Source organism: Capra hircus, chromosome 9 (assembly GCF_001704415.2).
Source record: "Capra hircus breed San Clemente chromosome 9, ASM170441v1, whole genome shotgun sequence".
Lineage (NCBI taxonomy): Eukaryota > Metazoa > Chordata > Mammalia > Artiodactyla > Bovidae > Capra > Capra hircus.
Genome location: NC_030816.1, coordinates 23,670,252 through 23,695,759, shown reverse-complemented (window position 1 = coordinate 23,695,759; position 25,508 = coordinate 23,670,252). Strand labels below are relative to the sequence as shown.

Here is a 25,508-nt window from a genome sequence, read left to right as displayed (position 1 = left end):
TAAATACATCATCACTATTTGGCTACGGCTAGAGGTCAACAACCAGATGCACACAAAGCTCTAGTAAATGACATTTTTACTGTACATTGCTTTATCCCTTCTCTGAAAACAAACATCAACACACACAGAATACAAATGAATCTTGACAAACACCTTAGTTTGAGCAACTTGGATCTCTTTCTTTGAAAGGCTCAATAAACCAAAATCAATGCTGCAGAAAAATGTTTCTTGGGAATGCTGAGAGAGGAAAGCAAATGGATAGATTTAAAATTATGTCCTAAGGAAGTTTAAATCAAGAGACATGGAAAGTCACATGGGCATGAGTATGTGTTTAATCACCTACCTATCCAAGCTCCCAACTCTGGCGACTAGATACAGGAGACTTCCAACGGCAAGGCTTCCCAGCACCAGGAGCTTCTGTCTCAGCCACGCCTGCTGTTTGAATAGCATGGCCCTCCATCAACCTTCAGGACTCCTGTAGCCTGAGAGACGGGGATAGAAGGGGACGCATCAGAAGTCATCTCTTACTGGCTCTGTTGACTGTCACAAAGCCATGCAGGGGTGGGAATACAGGGATTAAGTGACGTCACACAAAGAACATCAATGCCGCATCAACCTTAACAATGTTCATGGCACAACAGGTATTTGGCAAAACTTACTTTCCTTCTCTTGGTACATGTTTTAAGATCAAAACTAAATTAGACACAAGATACTAACTAGAAGGACTTGTTAGGCAATTGTCAAAGTAAATTAAAATGCAAAAATCATTTTAAATATATATATATATAGTTGTTGTTAATCATTCAAAAATACTGATAAAGCGAGCAACTGAGCAACCTGAGGTTGAGCAGCAGGGCAACCAGGAAACTGAAGGTTCTATTTTGGTATAGGGGGATGAATATAGAAATTGGGATCCTCTTTCAGTAAGTTATCGTTTGGGGTATAACAATGCCATGCCTTACTGACATGTTTTTTGCTTTGTTTTAGTTGTGAATGGGGGAAGGAGGAGAAATCAAGGCTCTGTCTTGGGACTTCCCTGGCAGTCCAGTCAGGACTCTGTGCTTTCAGGGCAAGGGGTGTGGGTTTGATCTCTGGTTGGGAAACTGGGACCCCACAGGTTGAGTGATACAGCCAAAATTAAAAAAAAATAATATTTCTTAAAGCTATGTCTTTACTTACTGAGGTTATCAGTGGGAACTGTCAGGACCTCAAACGTATGGGGACAGTGGCTCCAAGTAACTTGATGTTTCCCTTCATTGCCTCTGCCCAGACCTGGGTTAGAGTGGCAGATTCTAAACTCATGCTCAGACTAGAAGCCCCTGCTACGTGACCCCTTCATGGCTCTCAATGAATTTAAATATGGTCGGTCTTACAGGTCTTGCTCTAACACCAAGACAGGAGCTTACATGGAAGCTTTGTTTTCTTTTACCTGAAATAGGGCTAGCTGAGGAGAGTAAGGCTTCATCAGTGCTGTTATTAAATTTTGGGAAAATTCAAGCTTCCAATTCAGGCTTTCTTATTAAAAATAAATCCAATTCCCTTTTCAAGATAAGATTGTTCGCTTCTCAATGAAACTCAAAATAGCAACCCCAGAAGAGGGACTACAGCAATGTGCCAGGGTGAAAACCTCTTTTGCTGCAATAGCCTCTCTATGTTTGCTAAGTGAAGATTTTCTCTGTGCAAAAAGATTATACCTGGATTGACTGCTTGATTTGTTTATTCATCAAGAAATACTGAGGACTGATAGCCTTTCCAGCTTTTCTACCAGGTTTATGGGGAATTCCAGAAAAGATCTTGAATGAGTCTTAGCCCTTGGAAAATTAGTAATGTGATTCAGGAATCATGAAACACTTATTCACAATAATGTATGAATAAATGTGGGGGAAAATGGAAGGAATGTTCACGTATGTGCCTTTGAGGAAGTACATGAGTTGGTAAGGAGGTTGTAGGCGGGCATCCCAAAAGGGAGAGGGGAAAGAAGCATTCATCCAACACACAGTCACAAATATTTATTGGAAACAACTTATGTGCTACATTCTGCCCTGGGCGCCCCGGAGGCAGTGCCAATGTGGGAGGCGACAGTCTAGTGGAGAAGAGAGAAACAACACCAGTAAATGTAGGAGTTGCATGCACCTTCAGATTGTGATAACAGAAGGAAAGTCAAAGCGCAGTGAGAAAGAACAATAGGGGGAAGCTACTTCAGTCCTTCCTGAAGGAGGGGCTTGGCTTAGACCTGAAGCATGAGGACAGAGGAGGGCAAGAAGGTGGGCTCAGTCAGAGGACCCAGAGCACACTGTGGAGGGAAAATGGGTGGCTAGTTTGAGAAGGGAAGGAAGGTTGGTGTGGCTCGACACAGGAACTGAGAGGGCAGGAGAAAGGGCTGAGAGCAAAAGGGAAGAGGAGGTGTTCAGAAGGGTCTTTGCAGGGTCTGGGTGAACTCAGGGTTCTGGCTGTGCATGGCCTGCGTTGCGTGTTGGTAAAATGGGGAAGAAAAGGGGAAGAGTAGATGAGGTTTGATGAGACCTGCTATGTGACAAGAATATCGTCCAGGTGGTATTCCAGGAAATTGTCAGAAAAATCCTATGAGGCAGATACAGCTATTTCCATTTCATAAACAGGAGAAGGGAAGCACAGACAATTTTCTGTAACTCGCCTGTGATCACACAACTGACAGGTAATGTGGAGGCAAAGGCAGTAACTTATGTTGCATAACTCAGGGCTTCACTGAAAGAATCAGTTTTTACTCTCTGGGTTGATATCTGAAGCCTTCAGTTAAGTGGTTACCTGCCTTCAGCACAGGACTCTGATTCCTGTCAAAATGCAAATACTGCAGTAATATGTGGAACTGGGTGGTGGAAAGAAACCTGTGCTCAAGTCTCCTGGTTAAGTTCTCCCCTGAGTGAAATTCTAGCAGCTGCTCAGATTCCCTGAACCTTTGTTCCTTCTCTAGAAAATGAGAATTTCAGGAAAAAACATCTATCTCTGTTTCATCAACTATGCTAAAGCTTTTGACTGCGTGGATTATGACAAACTGTGGAAAGCTCTTAGAAAGATGGGAATACCAGACCAGCTTACCTGCCTCCTGAGAAACCTGTATGTGGGTCAAGAAGCAACAGTTAGAACCCTGTATGGAACAACTGATTGGTTCAAGATCAAGAAAGCAGTATGACATGGCTGTCTGCTGTCACCCTGTTTGTTTAACCTATACACTGGACACATCATGAGAAACGCCAGGCTGGATGAGTTACAAACTGGAATCAAGATAGGTGGGATACCACTCTAATGGCAGAAAGCAAAGAGGAGTTAAAGAGCCTCTTGATAAGGGTGAAGGAGGAGAGTGAAAGAGCTGTCTTAAGACTAAATACTAAAAAAACTAAGTCATGGCATCCAGGCCTATTACTGCATGGCAAATAGAAAGGGAAAAGGTGGAAGTAGTAACAGATTTTCTCTTCTTGGACTCCAAAAATCACTGCGGATGGTGATGGCAGCCATGAAGTCAGAAGGCAACTCCTTCTTGGCAGGAAAGCGATGAAAAAACCTAGACTGTGTTGGAAAGTAGAGACATTACTCTGCTGACAAATGTCCGTATAGTCAAGGCTGTAGTCTTCCCAGTGGTCACGTATGGTTGTGAGAGCTGGACTGTAAAGAAGGCAGAACACCAAAGAACTGATGCCTTCGAAATGTGGTGCTGGAGAAGACTCCTGAGGGTCCCCTGGACAGCAAGGAGATCAAACCAGTCAATCTTAAGGGAGATCAACCCTGAATGTTCACTGAAAGGACTGATGCTGAAGCTGAAGCTCCAGGATTTTGGTCCTCGGATGTGCACAGATGACTCATTGAAAAAGCACCTAATGCTGGGAAAGACTGAGGACAGGAGAAGAGGGTGTCAGAGGATGAGATGGCTGGATGGCATCACCGATGCAACGAACATGAACTCGGGCAAACTCCAAGAGATGGTGAGGGACAGGGAGGCCTGGCCTGCTGCAGTCCATGGGGTCGCAAAGAATCAGACATGACTGGGCAACTAAACAACAACGACAAAATGAGACCAGTCTCTAACGTCCCCACTCCTTAGGGCTATAATGAGAATGAAATAAGTTTTCTACAAGTGATATCACTATACAAAGGCCAGACTAACATAAAGGATTATGTGTCATTGTGCATGCGTGCATGTTCAGTCCCTTCAGTCCTGTCTGACTCCTTGTGACCCTATGGACTGTAGTCCACCAGGCTCCTCTGTCCATGGAATTACCCAGGATTGGGTTGCCATGCCCTCTTCCGGGGGATCTTTCAGACCCAGGGATCGAATCCGCATCTCCTGTGGCGCCTGCATTACAGGAGGATTCCTTACTGCTGAGCCACTGGGGACGCCTGTGTGTTATTGTATCTTAGTGTAAATGAATTCACTGTGTGCTTACAAACAGTATGACAGAGTGAAAGCTCTGAGGGGTTGAAGAGGGATGGCTACAAACGGGAGAGGTGGGAAAAGCAGTGGTGAAACGTGCTTGTCCGTGCCCTCAACAAAGGTCACCAGCCTCACACAGAGGAGCAACTTGGAAGGAGGCTGGGGTCACTTGGCCTCCTCTGCTACCTAAGTGTAGCACCCATTGTTGTTGTTTAGTTGGTAAGTTGTGTCTGACTCTTTTGCAACCACATGGACTGTAGCCCACCAGGCTTCTCTGTCCATGGGATTTCCCAGGCAAGAATACTGAAGCGGGTTGCCATTTCCATCTCCCCGGTATCTTCCTAACACAGGGCTCTTTACCACTAGTGCCACTTAGGTGAAATCTCTTTCTGTTTTGTGTGTGTGTACATGCTCAGTCATGTCCAACTCTTATGCAACTCCATGGACTGTAGCCCACCAGGCTCCTCTGTCCATGGGATTTTCCAAGCAAGAATACTGCAGTGGGTTGCCATTTCTTTCTCCATCTGTTTTATAATCACTCAGATTATGTGCTAAGAGCATCAGAGCAGCCTCAGAATAAACCATGTTCAAGAAAAACCAAAGATATTTGGTACATTTAACATTCAAATGCCTCTGTGGTTTTCTATGACATGAAGTTCTCAAGCCTGTGCCATGATGGAGTCTTAAAAGCTGGGAGCTGCAGGTCTTGGTCCAGGAGTACAATCAAAGAGAAGACATGCCGCCTGATCCTTACAGACAATGCTGTTAACCTGGGGAGAAGGTTAACTGCTTCTCCAATCCCCTAAGTCCCTTCCCTTCAGCTCTGTATGCCAGCTTAATGGATAGTTTAATAATCTTTCATCAGAGCACTCACACTGGTAATAGGCAATTTATATAAAATTAAAGTTTTAAAAAATTTATTGTCTCTTTTTATTTAAAAAAAGTTAAAGACCTACAGTGACATTTAAGCCCTCCTTTATCTCCAGTTTTCAATCTTCCAGTGTCTTTCATTTTGCATGCCAAGAACAGCCCAATTATAGTTTCTCCAGACTACGAATGGTTTAATAGACATAGTATCTTAGCTGAACAAAGAAGAGTATCTAAATAACAGAGTAGGTGGCCAGAAATGACAAATTGTAGAGACATCTGGCTATTTCTCCAAAGCAGCACTAAAGCAAAGAAGGAAATGATTCCCAAGCTCACACAAAGAAATAAGGGAATTCAAAAAAAGTAATAATAAAGATACACTCAAGTGGTGTTCAAAGGCTCGTAGACATAGTTACTGCAAGCCCCTGGTACTAGTAAAAACGGTAACAAAAACAACAGCAGTAAAGTTCATTAAAAATGACTGAACTTATATACCAGAATTATTCCAAGGAAATTATAACTGTCTTCTGAGTATTAGCTCATTTATTCAGGGCAACAGCCTTATGGGGTGGGCAGGAACCACATTTATTCTTTCTTTTTTTTTTAAGATGTATTTTTTACTAATTTACTTGATTGGAGCATAATTGCTTCACAATGTTATGTTAGCTTCTGCTGTACAGCGAAGCTAATCCACTATGCGTGTGTGTATTCTGTCACTGAGTCATGTCCGACTCCTTGTAAACCCATTGACTGTAGCATGCCAGGCTCCTTTGTCCATGGGGTTCTCCAGGTAAGAATACTGGAGTAGATTGCCATTTCCCTCTCCAGGGGATCTTCTGGAATCAGGGATTGAACCCCTGACTCCTGCATTGGCAGGTGGATTCTTTACCACTAAGTCACCAGGGATATGACTACATATATCCCTCTCTCTTGAACTCCCCCCAGCCCGCCTCTCTAGGTCGTCGCAGAGCGCCGAGCTGAGCTCCCTGTTACACAGCAACTCCCCACTAGCTGTCTGTTTCACACAGCAGTGTAGAGACGTCAGTGTTACTCTTAATTTGTCCCACCAACTCATTCTCCTGCTGTATCCTAAAGTCTGAGGAACCACATTTATTGAGCCCTAGTCTCTGTGTTTCTTTCACATTTATTATCATATGTAATACAACAGGCCTGTGAAGTATTATTCATTCTATTTTTTTCTGATGGAAACTAGAGCAGAGAGATGAACAAATTATTTACCCAAGGGCATATATGGCTGGTAAATACAGGAGGATTTAAATTAAAAATTCTCTGATCTCAAAGAACATCACCCCTTGATTGCAGTGTCACTCCCTCAGGTTTGGGTGCTCACCTGAGAGGCTCCTATTTTTTTTTTTTAATTTCTTCCCATTTTATTGAGATATAATTGATGTAGGAATGATGCTAAAGCTGAAGCTCCAGTACTTTGGCCAGCTCATGTGAAGAGTTGACTCACTGGAAAAGACTCTGATGCTGGGAGGGATTGGGGGCAGGAGGAGAAGGGGATGACTGAGGATGAGATGGCTGGATGGCATCACGGACTCAATGAATGTGAGTCTGAGTGAACTCCGGGAGTTGGTGATGGACAGGGAGGCCTGGCGTGCTGCGATTCATGGGGTCGCAAAGAGTCGGACACGACTGAGCAACTGAACTGAACTGAACTGATGTAGAGCATAGCATAAGTTTAAGGTGTACAACAATGATTTGCCTGACATCCATCATGAAATGATTATCACACTATATTTAGTGACCACCCATCATGTCACAGAAAGAAAACAAAAGAAAAAGAAAAAAATATTTTTTCCTTGTGAAGTCAACAACTTTCATATATAATATACAACAGTATTAATTACATTTATCATGTTGTATATTATACCCCTAGTACTTATTTATGTTATAACTGGAAGTTTGTACCTTATGACCATCTTCATCCATTTCCTGCCCCTTATATCCAACCCCTGCCTCTGGTACCACAAATCTGATCTCTCTTTCTGTGAGTTTGTGTGTATACTTATTTTTTGAAGTATAATTGACCTACAACACTATGTTGTTCCTAATGCACAACACAGTGACTTGATATTTCTGTACACTTAGAAATGATCACCACTGGCAGACTCTTAATAAATGCTTGTTTACTGACGGATGAGAACAGATAAAACCACTTATAACTCACCCCAAATTTCCTTCCATTGTATCTTGATGTAGAAGACAAGGAGGTGAAAACCAAAAAAGGAAAATTTATGAAGCGGTAAATAAAAAAGGGCTATTTACGTGGCTTTAATCTAATAAAAGGAAGAAAAATATTAATAAATAATGATAATAATGAAGGTAATATTTTTATAGTTTACAAAGTATTTTTCATATGCAGTAAACTGTTTATGATTAAAACCAACCAGAATCATGGGAACGCCATTTATTTTCCCAATAATTCAAAAACTGACTCTGCTTTTGAAAGATTTTATAGTAGATGATCAAAAGAGCTGGTTCTGTCACTCAGTTCAGATTCTCACGTTCTGTTCTCTGTACCATCTTGGTTAGATGTGTCTATTGTCCCCTCATTATCACCCTGTCTCGTCTTTCCTCCCCCCAGCTCTTGGCCCACATCTTTCCTTTCCCCTGCTCCTCTCCCCACAGCTTTACTCAGTGACTGGGTCCTCATCTGCTGACGGGATTGCCCTGCCCAGAAACCTTGAAATCCATCCTCCTTGGCTCTACCCCGCCAGTAACATTCTATCTCCAAAGCACTATTAGGATCTACCTACTTCTCCACACTGTCATCTGTGACTGCCTTGGTACAGGCCGCACTCTCTCTCAGATTTTATAGGCTCCTAACTGGTCTCCCCACTATCAGTTTTGCTTTTTGCCTCAATTTATTCTCCATTCTGAAGACAGAGCAGTCTTTCCAAACAGAAATTTGATCATATTGCCTTCAGGCTTAATACTCTAATGGGTCCCTATTATCCACAGGGTTTTAAAGGCCTTTTAACTTTTTCTACCACAGTTCCTCACCAACACGACCTCTCCCCAGTATGGGCACATGCAAACTTCAGCATACAGAACAGCTTGCGGTTCCTTTGAATAGATCACGGTCAGTTTTGCATGAGGGCCTTTCCACAGCAGGTTTCCAGAGCCTGAAAACAGTAGCTGCGCCTCACCCATCAGTGCCTTCTCTACTGGGTCTGGGGCACCAAGATCGTATCCCAGTAGGATAATAAAGCCTGCTCCAGAGAACTTCCATGAGGGGCAAAGGAGTATGTCGAGCAATTAGAACACTGGCACCGCATGATGCTCAATAAACATTCGCCACATATACTGATGCTGCCTCTCGCCAGGTCTTGGATTAATTCCTATCTTTTAGATCTTAGGCTCCTTGGGAAGGTTGGCTTACAGGTTCCTTCTCTGTGTCACAACAGCATCCTTTATTTAATTCATTGAAACCAAACATTAATTGCTTGTGTATTGTGTGTCCCTCTAACCAGAATGTAACTTCCATGAGATGAATGACTGTGCCTTGTTCATTATTGTATCACCAGCACTTTAAGGGCCATAGATACTCTGTAAATAATTACTGAACAACTGAATCAGCTGGATGCAATGAACTTTGACTATCTTAAACAGCTATGGTATCTAGATACCACATCTCCTTAAGTAGGTAACAGTAGTTTATCTTTGTATAGTACTTTGCAGGTTTATATATGCTATATGCCTATAATAACCTAATTTCCCGCAAATTTTTATTTTGAAAAAGAGTTTTGAGTGCTTACATATCCTTCATTTAGATTTACCAGTTGTTAAATTTTGACACATTTGCTTTATTTTTCTTTATAGAAACATGTATTATTTTCATCAAATCATTTGAGAGTAAGTGGCAGATTATCAACATTTCAGGATGCTAGAAGATCCCCACCTGAATTCACACAAAGTTCTGTGATATAAGTGGGGCAGTGGGTATTCTTGGGCCTAGGGAAGTGAAATGAACTGCTCAAATCCTCAAACTATTAAGCCTGGAGTTGCTAACTGCTAGTTTCGAGCTTTTTATACTCTACAACTCTGCCTCCGTATTAAGTTCATTTAATGTTGAAAATGTTATAATAGAGTTTATTAGTAGAGATAGATATATCGTTTATCTTTTCTTAAATATTCAACTTGTACATTCTGATGACTTAGATATTAAAAAAAAATTGGAAAAGTGGCAAATGAGAAAAATGTCTAAGGAGATTTCTTGTCCTGTCTCCTATTTTACTTTTCTTTTCTCAATTCTTTTAAATAAATAAAAATGGAGAAAGTTATTTTTATACAACGTGAATAGTGGCAGCATCTGATGATGCCCACCCATTGGAGGGCTGGCGCTGGCTCACACTTTGTAAGCCAGTTGTTAAAGCCTTGATTAAGAACTACATCACAGAAATTCACAAAGAAATTAAGAAACAAGGGCAACAAATATAGAAAACATTATTTCCTAATTATTGTACTATTTTTACTATTATCTGTGCTCTTGAAATTGTTTATTATACGTGGAGATACCACTGTGCAATAGTAGCTCTGTGCAATTAGGTCTCTTCCTAACTCCACACTTATTGAATTCACGTGGATAGTTTAAAATTGGCCATGGAAGGAGGATTTACACAACTGACACTGACAAATGGTACAGACCGTCCCCTCTCCCCGGGAGCAGGTTGCACACTGCTAATTATGCCCATTCACTTTCTCTTTTATGCAGTCATTAATCACATGTTTTCTGAGTACCCATGAGTGTGTTGTGTGCTGCCAAGTGCTGTCAGGGAAAAGGAGGCTGTACCTATCCATCTACTCCCCTTCCCTTTTTAGCCTCCTCCTCTATTCTCCTCCCTTTCTAAAGAGGCCTATATTCCTTTGGAGGCCCCAGTAATCTGTTTTTTTTTTTTTTTTTCTATTTTCACTTTTCTAGGTCTTTTCTCCTCAGCTTTCTGTGCCTCCTTCCAGTTTCCCTCTGCATCCTGCTGCTATGTTCTTTAAATAACATAGCTTAAGAAGAAAGAAAGCAGTGCTGGTTTTTGTATCATTGATAACAAAAATACAGCTATGTCTTCAAAACACCCTTCGAGTATTTAATAAATCTGTAAAATAATGTATAATTAGTTTGCATGCAAGATGATTCTAAAAGCCTTCATTCTTGGGCAGGCTAACATTTTCTTAAATAATGGTATTATTAACATGCTTATTATCTTGGGCTCTAAAATCACTGCACATGGTGACTGCAGCCATGAAATTAAAAGATGCTTGCTTCTTGGAAGAAAAGCTATGACCAACCTAAACAGCATATTAAAAAGCAGATACATTACTTTGCCAAAAAAAGTCCGTCTAGTCAAAGCAATGGTTTTTCCATGTATGGATGCAAGAGTTGGACAATTAAGAAAGCTGAACACCAAAGAATTGATGCTTTTGAACTGTGGTGTTGGAGAAGACTCTTGAGAGTCCCTTGAACTGCAAGGAGATCCAATCAGTCTATCCTGAAGGAAATCCATCCTGAATATTCATTGGAAGGACTGATATTGAAGCTGAAACTCCAATACTTTGGCCACCTCATGTGAAGAACTGACTCATTTGAAGAGACCCTGATGCTGGGAAAGATTGAAGGTGGGAAAAGAAGGGGATGACAGAAGATGGGATGGTTGGATGGCATCACCAACTCAATGGACATGAGTTTGAGTAAACTCCGGGAGTTGGTGATGGACAGGGAGGCCTGGCATGCTGCAGTCCATGGGGTCGCAAAGAGTTGGACATGACTGAGCAACTGAACAGAACTGAACATGCTTCAAAGCATTGCTCTTTTTATTACCTGAGACTCCTCTTTCTTCTGAATTGCAATTCTTTCTTTCAGAACCAGAAGGGCTCCACCAAATTCCGACCTCAAGATAACTGCCTACATTACCATTCCTCAACAAATGTTTGCTCAGTGCCTGCCACATGCCAGGGACTGAAGATGCCAAGAATGACGTGGAAGACCCATATCCTGTGTCATTACTCTCATCATCTTCTTGCATTCAAAGTCAACTCTTGTACAAGCGCAAGGAAACTGTATCTTTCCTTACACACAGAGCTCTGATCCTCTTGAGCTGGCAGTGAAGGAAGACTCCTCACAGGGAGAGGGTCTACTGGACCTTAGAGTCTCATCACTTAGGAGTGGGCCTTAAGACCCACTCCCCTTGGATGGTCCTTGCCTTCTACCCAAGTAGCCACAGTCAGACTACTCTCTAAAATACATCAGTCTTCTCTTAACAAGACTCTTCTCTTCAAGATGTCCTTCAAGTGAAGACTTTGCTGGGGATGTTTAGACCAGAATTCGCCAAAGGAACAACTCACAGCTAGACTGGGCTAGCTCTTGGGCATGTGACCTGTGTATTTGCAGGGCTCTGTGTCCAGAAGGGCCCAATGCTTGAATTAATTTTCTGCTTTCACTGTCTTGAAATTATTTTTTTTTGTCTTGAAATTCTTAATAATTTTTGAATAAGAAGTCTACTTTCATTTTGCAGTGGGTCCCACAGATTATGTGTATAGTCCTGCCACCAGACCTTCGGGCCTTCAGAGTATGGATTACTAGTGTGTAAGCTGCGAGTCTGCACAGTGGTGCCTCCTTTTTGCAGACACTTGGCTTTTAGAGAGACACTGTCTTAACACCATCACATAGGAATACAGTCCTTCACATCTTGTTACAGCATTGGGATTCCATTCCCCTTTATTTCTCCCTCTTACTTCTGTGGTCCTCCCTGAGGCCCATCTTTTTCTTGGGTACCCAACCCTGGGAATAGTGCCTGCCTTCAGAAACAAGATAGCTATATACAGAGCCTTACAATCCTAAGTACAATGACCCTAGGTTTAGTGTGTGACACACAAGAATAATGTGGTCACACACACACAAACACACACATACACCCTCCAGCAGAGGGAATCCATTACAACAGATTAGTAGGAGGAAATCCTCTGAAGTGAAAAGGGCAGTATTATCATCCTGATCATGCAGATGAAAAAATGCAGAGACCCAAGAACTACAGAATCTGCTCTTACTGGATGGCAGAAAAATGTCTCCTCCCCTCGCTGCTCCCTTTAAAGTAAAACAAATCAGGAAGCTCATCTGCTCATCTGCTTTGTGATTTTGGGTTAGTCACTCACCCTCCCTGTTCTGATTTTTCCTCCCAAGAAACAAAGGGCTTGGAAAGACGAGTTTAACAATCCCTTCTGGGTCTAAACTCATACACTAAGGGATTCCATCAGATTAGCACTGAATAAGTGATCTTATCATGAACACTAGGAAGTAAAGACAACTGCAGTGGTGGGGGGGCCGGGGGGAGGTGTGTGGAACTAGTACCTGAGGTCAATATCAGTGTTTACGTTTCATTTTAAATAGTCTTTAACTCTTTCAAGATGGCTGTATCACATTCTACTGCCTATTACTGTGAAAAGTGATTCTCATTCAAAGACATGAAATTTCTTTGAAAAGAAACTGACACTTAAGAAAGATTCTACTGATTAGCTTTCAATTTGCCAGGCTGTTGGGGAGCCCATAGGAATCACATTTTGAAAAAAAATTAACCAAGGGCAGCTGAGGAAAATTGTTGTGAAGAATTCTCTCTTTTTTTTTTTTTTCTATTAAAATGATCACGCAAGAGAGTGTAATGAGAAAGAAACAAATGAAGAGGGGCTCAGAACAAGGGCATGGGAAGTGGTGTCCTACGCATGTCAAGTCGAATGTAGAGATGCCAGTGTAGGTTAAGAGGAAAAAGAACACCATTTGTTATATTAAGCAGAAAATGTATCAGCCAGGATACTCATAATTGCTCTATCAAATGGCTAAGGAAGCTATTTAACTCTGTTTCTTCAGTTAACCATGAGGGGTTAATATTAGAAATGAAAACGGAAAAAGTTGATAAATTATACAGAACTGTAGAGTTTATTACTGCTCCATGCTGAGGGCTTATCCTCCTGGGATTTATTGCAGGAGCAGCTTTGAGCAAATTCCAAAATTTCAAACAGGTTCTCCATTTCTTCCCTCCATTCAGCTTCTGATACTGTGCATACATAATTTACCACAGCTACCATTATTGCTTCAGCTTGAGTAGTCCTCTTGCTCTCTGTCTGCAGGAGGATACTCATTTTGCATTTATAATTACTAAACTTAAAAGGAGCCAGTTGATTCTGTTTCTGTTTCAGGGGTCTCATTTAGTAGACTGATGTTTTAAGGAAAGAGATAGGAACTGAATTTCATTTTGGCATGAAATACCAATTACTCTTAATCTCAGTATCTCTGGTATATGTAACTAATGTTTATAGAAGAAGGGTGGTGTTTTTTCCTTCCTAAAGTTTCTTTTCACTTTATTAAATAGATGCTGGAGTTTAGTAAACTTGTCATGCTGGCAAGTTCAGAAGCAGAATCTCTCCTGCTCTAATCTTGTATTTATACAGAAAAGTGTGAGTTGGGGAGGTAATAATTATACAGTGATTAAGTGAAGATACATGGTTCAAGCAGATCTTTCCAGTAATTTAGGCTCAAGACGTTAGAGAGGTCAAGTGAACTGAATAAGCCCTTCCCTCTGCCTTGTATATCAGTTTGATAGTAATCAGTCAATTTGGTAGTAATCAATTCTACTTGTCACTCTCAGTAACAGTTGAGTGTATTTATTGCAAAATCAAGTATAATATTAACTAACAGACAAAAAGTCAACTTTTAAATCCAATTTCTTACCTCACAAATTTTGTTTTAATTTTGGTAAGGATCAAGATATGATATATATAAAAAATACCCCAATGCCACAAAAGTGAAGAATTAAACCTTTAGCAAACTGATAACACAGAAATGTAAGCTGAACTCAGAAAATTCAACATGTTTAACATAAAATTTTAGTGAATTTATATAGGTACAACCTCTTAAAAACTTTAGAGATTTCCACTTAATCATGAAAACACAGTGTTCATAAAGTTACTATCTATTTGTATAGCACTTTGCAGTTTTTAAAGCTCTAGTTTAAACATTATTTTATTGGATTTTTCACAGAAAAGATATGACATAACTATTTTTTTCTCTATTCTCTAAATGAGGAAACAAGTGCCTGGCTGTTTAGTACTAGGTCCACTTAGGTAATGCCTGGCAGAGTTCAAAATAGAATCTAGCTGTATTGACTTAAGTATTTGTGGGGAAATTCATCCTCTTTCTATGAAGATTTGGTATTCATTTTAGAACCAGGCCTAGATGCTCACTCATTAGTACAAATCTAATCCTTGGGTGCTATAGATTTTGAGAGTTCCACAGTGATTTTTGTCAAAGTATAGAGCTTGGAAGAAAAAAGAGGTTTAAGTAATCTGGAATTAATAAGTGTTGATATCCTTTCTCTCTCTCTCTCTCTGGTTGAGTCATCCATTCTTCCCAGAAAAATATCCAGATAGGATGAGAAGGATGACAACACATTCATCAAGGATAGGAAAGTGAAAGTGAAGTCGCTCAGTTGTGTCTGACTCTGTGACCCTAACAGGCTCCTCCTTCCATGGGATTTTCCAGGCAAGAGTGCTGGAGTGGATTGCCATTTCCTTCTCCAGGGGATCTTCCCGACCCAGGAATTGAACCCGGGTCTCCCGCATTGCAGGCAGACACTTTACCGTCTGAGCCACCAGGGAAGCCAGGATAGGAAAAGAGGAAATAAACCAATTAATTGAATCGTTCTTGAGAATAACAATCATTATGCCAATTACGAACTTAGGACATTAACTTTAATCACCTCCTCCCAGTTATATGTACACTTTGAGTCAGGATATTCATCCTAATGGGATTCCCTGGCCCCTCCTAAGTTAGATTTTACTTTTGTTATTACTGCTTTATCAAACATTGCTTGTTTAGATTTATCTGTATTTATCAATATCATCAGAATTTCCATTAAATGAGACTGTTGAGGTTTTTTTTCATTTGTTTTGCTCATAGTTGTCTTATTTCCTTGCTTGTTCTGTGTTTCTTCACTCTGGATTGTTCATTTTCTAAGGAACTTTATTTAACCTGGAAAAATCTTTTTTTTTTTAAATAAAGCAATTTTACAAATATGTGCACTACACATTTAACTACTAGACATCCAAGTTTGCTTTCAGTTTTTCTCCATTATCAGGAATAATGCAATACATATCCTTGTATGCCTTCTACTACAGACACTATCTGATTCAAATACAAACTGAGTAGTAAGGCTATCATCTCATAAAAAACATGATTTTTTAAATTGTATTTTAGTTGCTTTACAGTGTTGTATAGTTTCTGCTATACAGCAAAGTGGCAGTTATACATGTACATGACATGTATACATATACATATATCTACTCTTTAGATTTCCTTCCCATTTAGCAGGAAGCTTGGGTTTAAGCTGAGTCTTTCGCAGGAGCTACAGATTTTCTTCTGCTAGATTCATGAAGGCATCATGATCCTCTGGGATGATGCTTGAGGTTTTTTGGCCCATGTGTGGCATGAATTAGAATGCCAAACTCAGGGTAGGACCAATTTGTGATTATGAGCCCTCAGGGAACTTTGTCCTCTTACTCTGTGCCAAAACTGATTTCCTTGTGGAAATTAGGGTCTATTTCTAATTCATTCTTACAATAATAGTATAGTTCTAGAGTACTATTTTCATGAGTGTCTCTTATTAGATTTCTTGCACTGACCAGTTCCCATGCTTTTTCTCAAAGCTAAGCCCACATAACCATCAAAGTAAAAGCTAAAGTAGTCTAAGGTTTGGCAGACATTCTGAGAGTTATTTTCACTTGGAACTTACTTCCTCATCTTTCCTCATTTTATTTCATTTCTGGGCTCCACTGATTCCTTTCTTGCAAGTAGCTTCACAGATTAGTATATACTTATAGAGACAGACATATAGTTCAGTTACTTCACCATACATTTTAGTTACTTCAGTAGCGAGTTAATAGAAGGAACTTATTTGACCACATTACCAGAAATGAAAGTCTCTTCTATTCTTTTTCTCTTGCTGCTGCTGCTGCTGCTGCTAAGTCGCTTCAGTCATGTCCGACTCTGTGCGACCCCATAGAGGGCAGCCCACCAGGCTCCCCCATCCCTGGGATTCTCCAGGCAAGAACACTGGAGTGGGTTGCCATTTCCTTCTCCCATGCATGAAAATGAAAGTGAAGTCACTAAGTCGTATCCGACTCTTAGCGACCCCATGGACTGCAGCCTACCAGGCTCCTCCGTCCATGGGATTTTCCAGGCAAGAGTACTGGAGTGGGGTGCCATTGCCTTCTCTGTCTTTTTCCCTTCAGTTCAGTTCAGTTCAGTCACTCAGTCGTGTCCGACTCTTTGTGACCCCATGAATCACAGCACGCCAGGCCTCCCTGTCCATCACCAACTCCCGGAGTTCACTCAGATTCACGTCCATCGAGTCAGTGATGCCATCCAGCCATCTCATCCTCTGTCGTCCCCTTCTCCTCCTGCCCCCAATCCCTCCCAGCATCAGAGTCTTTTCCAATGAGTCAACTCTTCGCATGAGGTGGCCAAAGTACTGGAGTTTCAGCTTTAGCATCATTCCTTCCAAAGAAATCCCAGGGCTGATCTCCTTCAGGATGGACTGGTTGGATCTCCTTGCAGTCCAAGGGACTCTCAAGAGTCTTCTCCAACACCACAGTTCAAAAGCATCAATTCTTCAGCACTCAGCCTTCTTCACAGTCCAACTCTCACATCTATACATGACCACAGGAAAAACCATAGCCTTGACTAGACGGACTTAGTCGGCAAAGTAGTCTCTGCTTTTTCCCTTAGACTCATATAAATTTCATTCCTATCTATCTAACTAGTCACTCAGCTAGGACAAAATCTGTCCTTTTATAGACAAAGAAATTTTGTTTCTTCATTTCTTGTCAAGTGGCAAAAACTTCTTTCAACTTCCAAGGAAAAACGAAATAGTTCTATTTGAGATGTATTTTGGTATGGAAGAATTCTTCATTTCTCCCATGACCTTTGCACCTGTTGTTCCTCCTGCAATTATGTTATGTGACAGAGCAAAATGATTTTTCAGATTGTAATTAAGGTTGCTAATCAGTTGACCTTAAGATAAAGAGACCACCCAGGCAGGCCTAATCTAATCAGAGGAACTCTTTAAAAGCTGGGTATTTTCTCCAGCAGGTAGCAGAAGGGATAATTAGAGAGGTTCCAAGCAAAAGAAGGATTTGACATGCTGTCAAGAGCTTAAGCAAGAAGGCAATGACACCTCACTCCAGTACTCTTGCCTGGAAAATCCCATGGACGGAGGAGCCTGGTGGGCTGCAGTCCATGGGTTCATGAAGAGTCGGACACGACTGAGTGACTTCACTTTCACTTTCATGCATTGGAGAAGGAAATGGCAACCCACTCCAGTGTTCTTGCCTGGAGAATCCCAGGGATGTTGGAGCCTGGTGGTCTGCTGTCTATGGGGTCACACAGAGTTGGACACGATTGAAGCGACTTAGCAGCAGCAGCAGCAGCAGCAGCAGCAACAGCAAGAGCTTAAGGTGCAAGGACTTGGACAGCAACTTCTGGGAACTGACCATGACCTCTGGCCAGAAACATGGGGACATTATACCTACAACCACAAGGAATTGGATTCTGTCAACTACGGAATGTCCTTGAAAAAAGATTCTTCCCCAGAGTCTCTAGGTAAGAGCTCAGTCAAGCTGACAGCTTGATTTCAGTCTTGCGAGATTCTCCAGAGAGAATCCAAAGGCTACCTGGACTTCTGACCTACAGAACTGTGAACTAATAAATGGGTGTTCAGTTCAGTTCAGTTCAGTTGCTCAGTCATGTCCGACTCTTTGTGACCCCATGAATCACAGCACTCCAGGCCTCCCTGTCCATCACCAACTCTCGGAGTTCACTCAAACTCATGTCCATCGAGTCGGTGATGCCATCCAGCCATCTCATCCTCTGTCGTCCCCTTCTCCTCCTGCCCCCAATCCCTCCCAGCATGAGGGTCTTTTCCAATGAGTCAACAATTTGCATGAGGTGGCCGAAGTATTGGAGTTTCAGCTTCAGCATCAGTCCCTCCAATGAACACCCAGGATTGATCCCCTTCAGGATGGACTGGTTGGATCTCCTTGCAGTCCAAGGGACTCTCAAGAGTCTTCTCCAACACCACAATTCAAAAGCATCAATTCTTTGGCGCGCAGCTTTCTTCACAGTCCAACTCTCACATTCATACATGACCATTGGAAAAACCATAGCCTTGACTAGACAGACCTTTGTTGGCAAAGTAATATCTCTGCTTTTGAATATGCTATGTAGGTTGGTCATACCTTTCCTTCCAAGGAGTAAGCGTCTTTTAATTTCATGGCTGCAATCACCATCTGCAGTGATTTTGGAGCCCCCCAAAATAAAATTAAAATGGGTGTTAGGTTGTGCTATTTGTAGTCATTTATCATGCAGCATTAGAAAACCAACACAGGTATATTTCCCCACCATCTGTAATTCAAGGAAAACAAAAAAGCAGTAGTGATTTCTCTCTATAGCTTTCTTCTCATAGAATACTGAGTGCCAAATTGGGAAGGCTTGCCTTCAAGAGACACATTGTACCTCTGACAACGTCAGCTCTTATTCTCAAACTTTGAACAGAGAGGATAATACAAGAGTTTGCTATTGGCAAGAAAAGGTCAATTTAGTGAAGTGTTGGATACTTTTCACTGAAAAGGTAGACCATTATATCTGACACTGAGTCAGTACACTGAGTTATAATGTACAAGCTACTGCCTTCATATGGCTCTCTCAGAAGTCAACCCCTCTGTGTCTTGTTCTCAAGCTGAAGCCACATTCCCTAACACTCACCTCTGTAAGTGCGCTTCTTTTCCTGGTCTCTGCAACAAAGTGGAACACTGTTTATTTAACTAGGTGTTGATCTTCCCTTACCCCAATTTCTCCTTATTCACCTTTCAACTTCTTTTCTTATGATATATCCATATAAACTCTAAATTTGGCCAATATCTAGTTTCCAAAACATGCCAGATACCTTGCTAATTTCCTTCATGCCCATCCTTCTACTCATGATGTTCTTTCTCTATGTCCACTTGCAGAAACTGCTTATTCTTCAGTATTCAGCTCTGAGATAACTTCCTCCAACAACATTTTCTAGATTCTTCCAGGCAGAATTGTATACTCCCTCTTCTGTGTTTCCAAAGCATTGAAAATCAGGTTTTTCTCTCTGTTGTGTAAATGCCTGCTTTTCCAATAATGTTGTTACATTAACCACAACTGTTCACATTTTTACATTTATAACCACCCCCTCAAAGCCTGGAATAGTTCACTTGTAGATATTTATGGAATTGAGATTTTGGTCCGGTGAGATAAGCAAGATTATCAGGTGGTAAAACAAATAGTTCTCCTTTTCCTTTAACCGTATGAACTGTCACATTGCTCATTACTTTCTCCTTCAAATTGGATTGTGCGGACTTGGGATTTCTCTAAACTTCTGCAGTACATGGCTTCCCTGGTGGCTCAGATGGTAAAGAATCTGACTACAATGTGAGAGACCTGGGTTCCATATCTGAGTCAGGAAGATCCCCTGGAGGAAGAAATGGCAACCCACCCCAGTATTCTTGCCTGGAGAATTCTATGGACAGAGGAGCCTGGTGGGCTACAGTCCACGGGGTCACAAAGAGTTGGACATGACTGAGTGACTAACACTTTCACACTTTCTATAATACATGAATCACCCACTACAGTCCATCCCCAATTATTTCAAAGCCCCAGTTATTTCTACAGCATCATCTCCCTGGCTTGTGACCATAATATCCTCACAATCTGCTACACATCTACATGACAAAACCTCATTCAGCTGTCTAAAAATTGCTTTTATTGAACCACTCTCTACCTCAAAACCGAGCAGTGTCTGCCCACAGCCTAGAGCTGCTCTGTCCAATATAGCAGTCAGTGGTCACTCGCCATTAGCACAGCATTGCTGAAAGTGTTAAATACCCACAGATTTGAAAGACAGTATGAAAAAGAGAATGTAAACTATTTAATTAAAATGGTTTATATTGGTTATATTGGTCATATGTTGAAAAGAAATGATATATTGCCTACACTGGGTAAAAGGAAATATATCACAAAAATTAATTCACTTTTTCAACTTTTTAATGAGGCCGCTTATATCTTAAAATTACGTATTATGGCTTGCATTATACTCTAAAGACAGTGCTCAGTTCAGTTCAGTTGCTCAGTCATGTCCGACTTTTTGCGACCCCATGAATCGCAGCACGCCAGGCCTCCCTGTCCATCACCAACTCCCAGAGTTCACCCAAACTCATATCATGATGCCATCCAGCCATCTCATCCTCTGTCGTCCCCTTCTCCTCCTGCCCCCAATCCCTCCCAGCATCAGAGTCTTTTCCAATGAGTCAACTCTTCGCATGAGGTGGCCAAAGTACTGGAGTTGCAGCTTTAGCATCAGTCCTTCCAATGAACACCCAGGACTGATCTTTAGGATGGACTGGTTGGATCTCCTTGCAGTCCAAGGGATTCTCAAGAGTCTTCTCCAACACCACAGTTCAAAAGCATCAATTCTTCGGTGCTCAGCTTTCTTTATAGTCCAACTCACATCCATATATGATCACTGGAAAAACCATAGCCTTGACTAGATGGACCTTTGTTGGCAAAATAATATCTCTGCTTTTGAATATGGTCATAACTTTCCTTCTAAGGAGTAAGCATCTTTTAATTTCATGGCTGCAATCACCATCTGCAGTGATTTTAGGGCATAAAATCACAGCACCTGCATTTGGCATCGTGATTCACACTTGACTTCAATCTCCTTTAACAGCCTCAGCTCTCATGTCTCACACATGAAGTGTCCATGACGGTCAGCACTTTTTCAGAAATTCTATTCTTAGTCTTTTGCTCTGCCCACACTATTTCTTATATGACCATCTCTCCTTCCTTGTTGCTTCTCAAAATCCTGTCCCTTCTTCCAGTTCATGTTAGCTCCACAGCCTATAAGAAACATTCTCTGATCCCATTAACTGAAAGCATTTTTTTTCTAAAGAAAGGATTCTGACATGTAATTATATGTGAATGTCTTTTGTTTCTTCTATTACAAGTACTTAAAGGATAGGGGCTGTTTGATATATCTGCACATATAAAAAAAAAAATCTGCATATGCCTCCACAAATAGAATGACTTTCTTCAAAGACTCTCAAAGTGTGCTGCCTAAATGAATGGAGTAATGCTATTTAGGAAATAAGTTATGGGTAAAATGCATGTATACGTGTATATATATTATAGACATTCAAATATTTGTGTATATATATTTCATATAGCTATTTTATAATTTAATGAATAGGTAAATATTAGCATGAAGATTTTCTGAGTCTTTGGATGAGAATAAAGAATGAAAATCTGCAGACAGAAAAATAGACATCAGAACTGGAAGAGACTGGAGACAGCACCATGAGCATTTCCCCCTTCCTGTAGGTACAGGAGTCCTGGAGGGGGAAGCTGAGCGATCCCTGCTAGATGGAAGCCCAGGATGAAGCATACTCCTGCACCTCTTGTGCTCAGTGCTTACGGGGTCAATAAACATTGGCCCAGTGAATCTGGCCAGTGCAAAACACACCTAGGGATCTGAAACTAGACAACATATCTCCTGATTTGCAGAGTAGTATGATTTTTACTCTGCCATGTAGAAAGAGGAAGGAAATTTGGGAAACAAGGGGGAGCTATGTTTAAAATATTCTTATTAGCTAACTGTTATTTATTCAATAGTTTTCCTGGCAATGGCATCTAGGCATACGTGGATATACAAGAGTAAATTACACTTTTCCCTCGTGTTCAGGTAAACCCCCTCCCAGCTGGTTAGTGTTTATTTATCTTGTGACCCTTTACCCGGGCAGAGGAGAGGATGAGCTTTCAGTAATTTTCAAAATAGCAGTGACGGACTTCATTGATTCCCCCTTCCTTCTTGTTCTGGTCTCTTTTGTACATATATCTTTTGCTTGATATTTTACAGAGCACTTCTCCCCCATACATTACATCATAAAATCCTCAAAGCAAAGTTATTAGGTATTATGATTTGAAACATTAACACTTAGAGAAGTGAACTAAAACTGGCCACACATCATATATCAGGAGTGTAGGAGCTGGATGTCTTCTATATTATTTCCAAATATTATGCTTGCTTCTATTATTTTCCACTATCATTTGTGAATAAGAGCACACATTCATTATACCTGAATAAGAGGTATTATTTGTGGCCAGTGAACAGAGGGAAGCCATCAATTTCATGATTTTTGCCTCACCAGCTAATGTTTTATTCTTCAGAATATTCTCTTCAAAACACAATTTTGGGGGTTTAGTATACATGGAAAGAAAATAGCTTTTCTTTTTAAATAGTTTTATCCAATATAACAACAACTAGACCATTATTAAAATGGCTCCACAAAACTTGATATTGGGGCTGCTCTTGCTTCATTTCTGAAACTCCAGGGATGAGGAGAGAGCAATTGACATTTTCCTGGGAATTCTGTGCAGCTGAAATCCTACCCACTCCTGATAAAGATTAGGAGACTTAGCAAAGCTTGAAGATTTCTAAATATGAGGTTTAGGCTTTAATGATTTTTTAAGAAGTTGAAAAGAATGAAGGCTGTGATTTAAAATAGAAAAGATAAGTAGAACAAAATTAATAAATCTTAATTGAGGTTGTTTACACAGGAGATCTATGCATCTCATGCATTTTCCATCTGTGTATGGCAATTTGCTTGTTATTTAGATGTGATTGACACATTTTGACAATCTGGCTTATTAGTATACTTTGTGACTAATTGTGTGTAAAACACCAACAATATTTTCCCCACCTCTATTTTAGCAAGGGGACTTATTTTGAAACAACAGGTGAATATCTCCAAAGTTCTCTCCCTCCCCTCTTTTCTTTTCTGCTCTTATCTTGAACCTACTAATGAAAACACAATTTAGAAGATAACACATTTTGGGAAAGCCTGTTGGTCACACATATTATTGTGGCTTTGCTATGTTTTACCCTTCTAGCTTGAGGAAACTTGAGGAAATGTCTACCATCCCCTTATGTGGCTGTCTTGCTCCTCCCATCACCCCTGTTTCCTTTTTGGGTGTAATGGGTAGACTGAAAAACCTGCCAATGAAATGAAGCAGTGTCAAAATATGTAGACTTGCATTATCAAATCCTTGTGTTAAAAATTAGTGTTTCTTAGTAGAAAGAACTTAATAAATGAACAAGAAGAGAATCATAATGAAGTCATCTAGCTAATTAACCTGGATGGCACCAACAGTGCTGCAGCTGAAACTCACAACAAAACTGCCTTCCTGGAATTTTGTTGAATCATAGTCTCCTGTTTCTTCAATATCCACATGTCTAGCTATTTCAAGAATGTTTATATCAACAAACTTTCATTGTAAATGCTAATACTGAGTTATTTAGGAGAAATAAGTGACAAACACTCTTCTCTGTGTGTGGGAAAAGTATTGCTTTCATTTTAGGGACCAAATTATAACACTGCTTTCTATCTTAGTCTTTATTTAATTTTCAGTTCTTTTGAGATTAGGTAGTTTTTAACAATGAAACAAGCAGTGCTCCAGTGTCTAATTAAGACTTTCTAGTAGGATTAATAAATCATGTCCTATTACTGTTCCGGAACTCGAGATGTTAATCTTCACCTTGGTCTTCAAATTTTGAGATAAGTTTGTGGATCAAGTATTGAAGGGTGTTGAGCAAACAGTTTAATTAAAGCCATTGAGTCTTCAGATGATAGTCTCAAACTGTTGATTCAAGTGGATTTCTTTATATACATGCTTAGATGTGTCTTTTCAAATGTACGAAGCAATGGTCTGGAATGACCATCAGAGGAAATCACCATCTTGGCCTTCCCTGACAAAGAAAGTAGAAAATATCTTTGCTTTCTGCCTGAATTACCTCTGTTTCTATGACAGATTTTTTTCTTTTCTTTTTTCATGCTGGGGAAGAAGCAATGAGACCAGAGCCACCAGAGATAACTTTTATCAGTTTTCTGGTCAAGACTTGCAGGAGGTTGTGCCATGCACACTTGCTGGCAATATTCTCTGAGAGAAGCGGACTCAGTTTCACAAAGACATGGCAGATGGTAAAACCATTCAGTTCCAAATTCTTGCTCAGTTAAAAATACCCTGGGATTTTCTCTTTGGAAATTTAAAAAATGACATGATTCAATAGCCTACTCCCCAAAAGACTAGTCATGAAGAAATTAAAAGCCAGAGTCATCTCTTAAATCCACAATTACAGCTTTATACAATTAAAGAGATGGCCAGATAATCTCTCAGGTCCTTCCATTTTTGAGATTCACACACTCTTACTTGAGTGATATCATCCATGCCTTGCTCCAGGAAGCCAAGCTATTGTTCTTTTTTGTTTTTGCATCCCTATGCATCACACCTAGTAGGGTGCTCAAGAAATATTTGCTGAAGAAATGAATGAAATGGGGCCTTGAAATGCACTGTAATAGAGCTTCCCTGGTGGCTCAGATGGTAAAGAATCTGCCTGCAATGCAGGAGACCCAGGTTCGATCCCTGGGTTGGGAAGATCCCCTGGAGAAGGGAATAGCAACCTGCTCCAGTATTTTGCCTGGAGAATTCCGTGGACAGAGGAGCCTGGCAGGTTACAGTCCATGGGGTTGCAGAGTCAGACACGACCAAGAGACTAACACTTTCACTTTCATGCATCACACCTAGTGGGCACTCAACTTTGCTGAAGATATGAATGAAGTAGGGCCTTGAAATGTACTGTAATAGCAAGTGCCAGCTGAGTTTATGAGGGGATCAGCAATGGGAAGACTTTCCCCAAGGAATTCATGATATCATTGGGGCAATTAGTTTATATAACCTAAAACTTGATGAGGGTGAAAGAGGAGGGTGAAAAAGCTGGCTTAAAACTCAACATTCAAAAAACTAAGATCGTGGCATCCAGTCCCATAACTTCATGGCAAATAGATAGGGAATAAGTGGAAACAGTGTCAGACTTTATTTTCTCAGGCTCCAAAATCACTGCAGATGGTGACTGCAGCCATGACATCAAAAGACACTTGCTCCTTGGAAGGAAAGCTATGACAAACCTAGACAGTGTATTAAAAAGCAGAGATATCACTTTGACGACAAAAAAGTGTATAGTCAAAGCTACAATTTTTCCAGTAGTCATATATGGATGTGAGTTGGACCATAAAGAAACCTGAGTGCCGAAGAATT

At 40.7% G+C, this 25,508-nt stretch overlaps 1 protein-coding gene across 1 annotated transcript in view; it reads right to left on the bottom strand.

The window, feature by feature from the left end:
* HS3ST5 (heparan sulfate-glucosamine 3-sulfotransferase 5) overlaps positions 1–25,508 on the bottom strand; it is a 239,225-nt gene that overhangs the window by 4,975 nt on the left and 208,742 nt on the right. The window contains exon 4 of the mRNA XM_005684547.2: positions 344–482. Coding sequence (XP_005684604.1) covers positions 344–450 — 107 coding nt within the window. The 5' untranslated portion in view covers positions 451–482. The remainder of the gene's footprint in view (positions 1–343; positions 483–25,508) is intronic.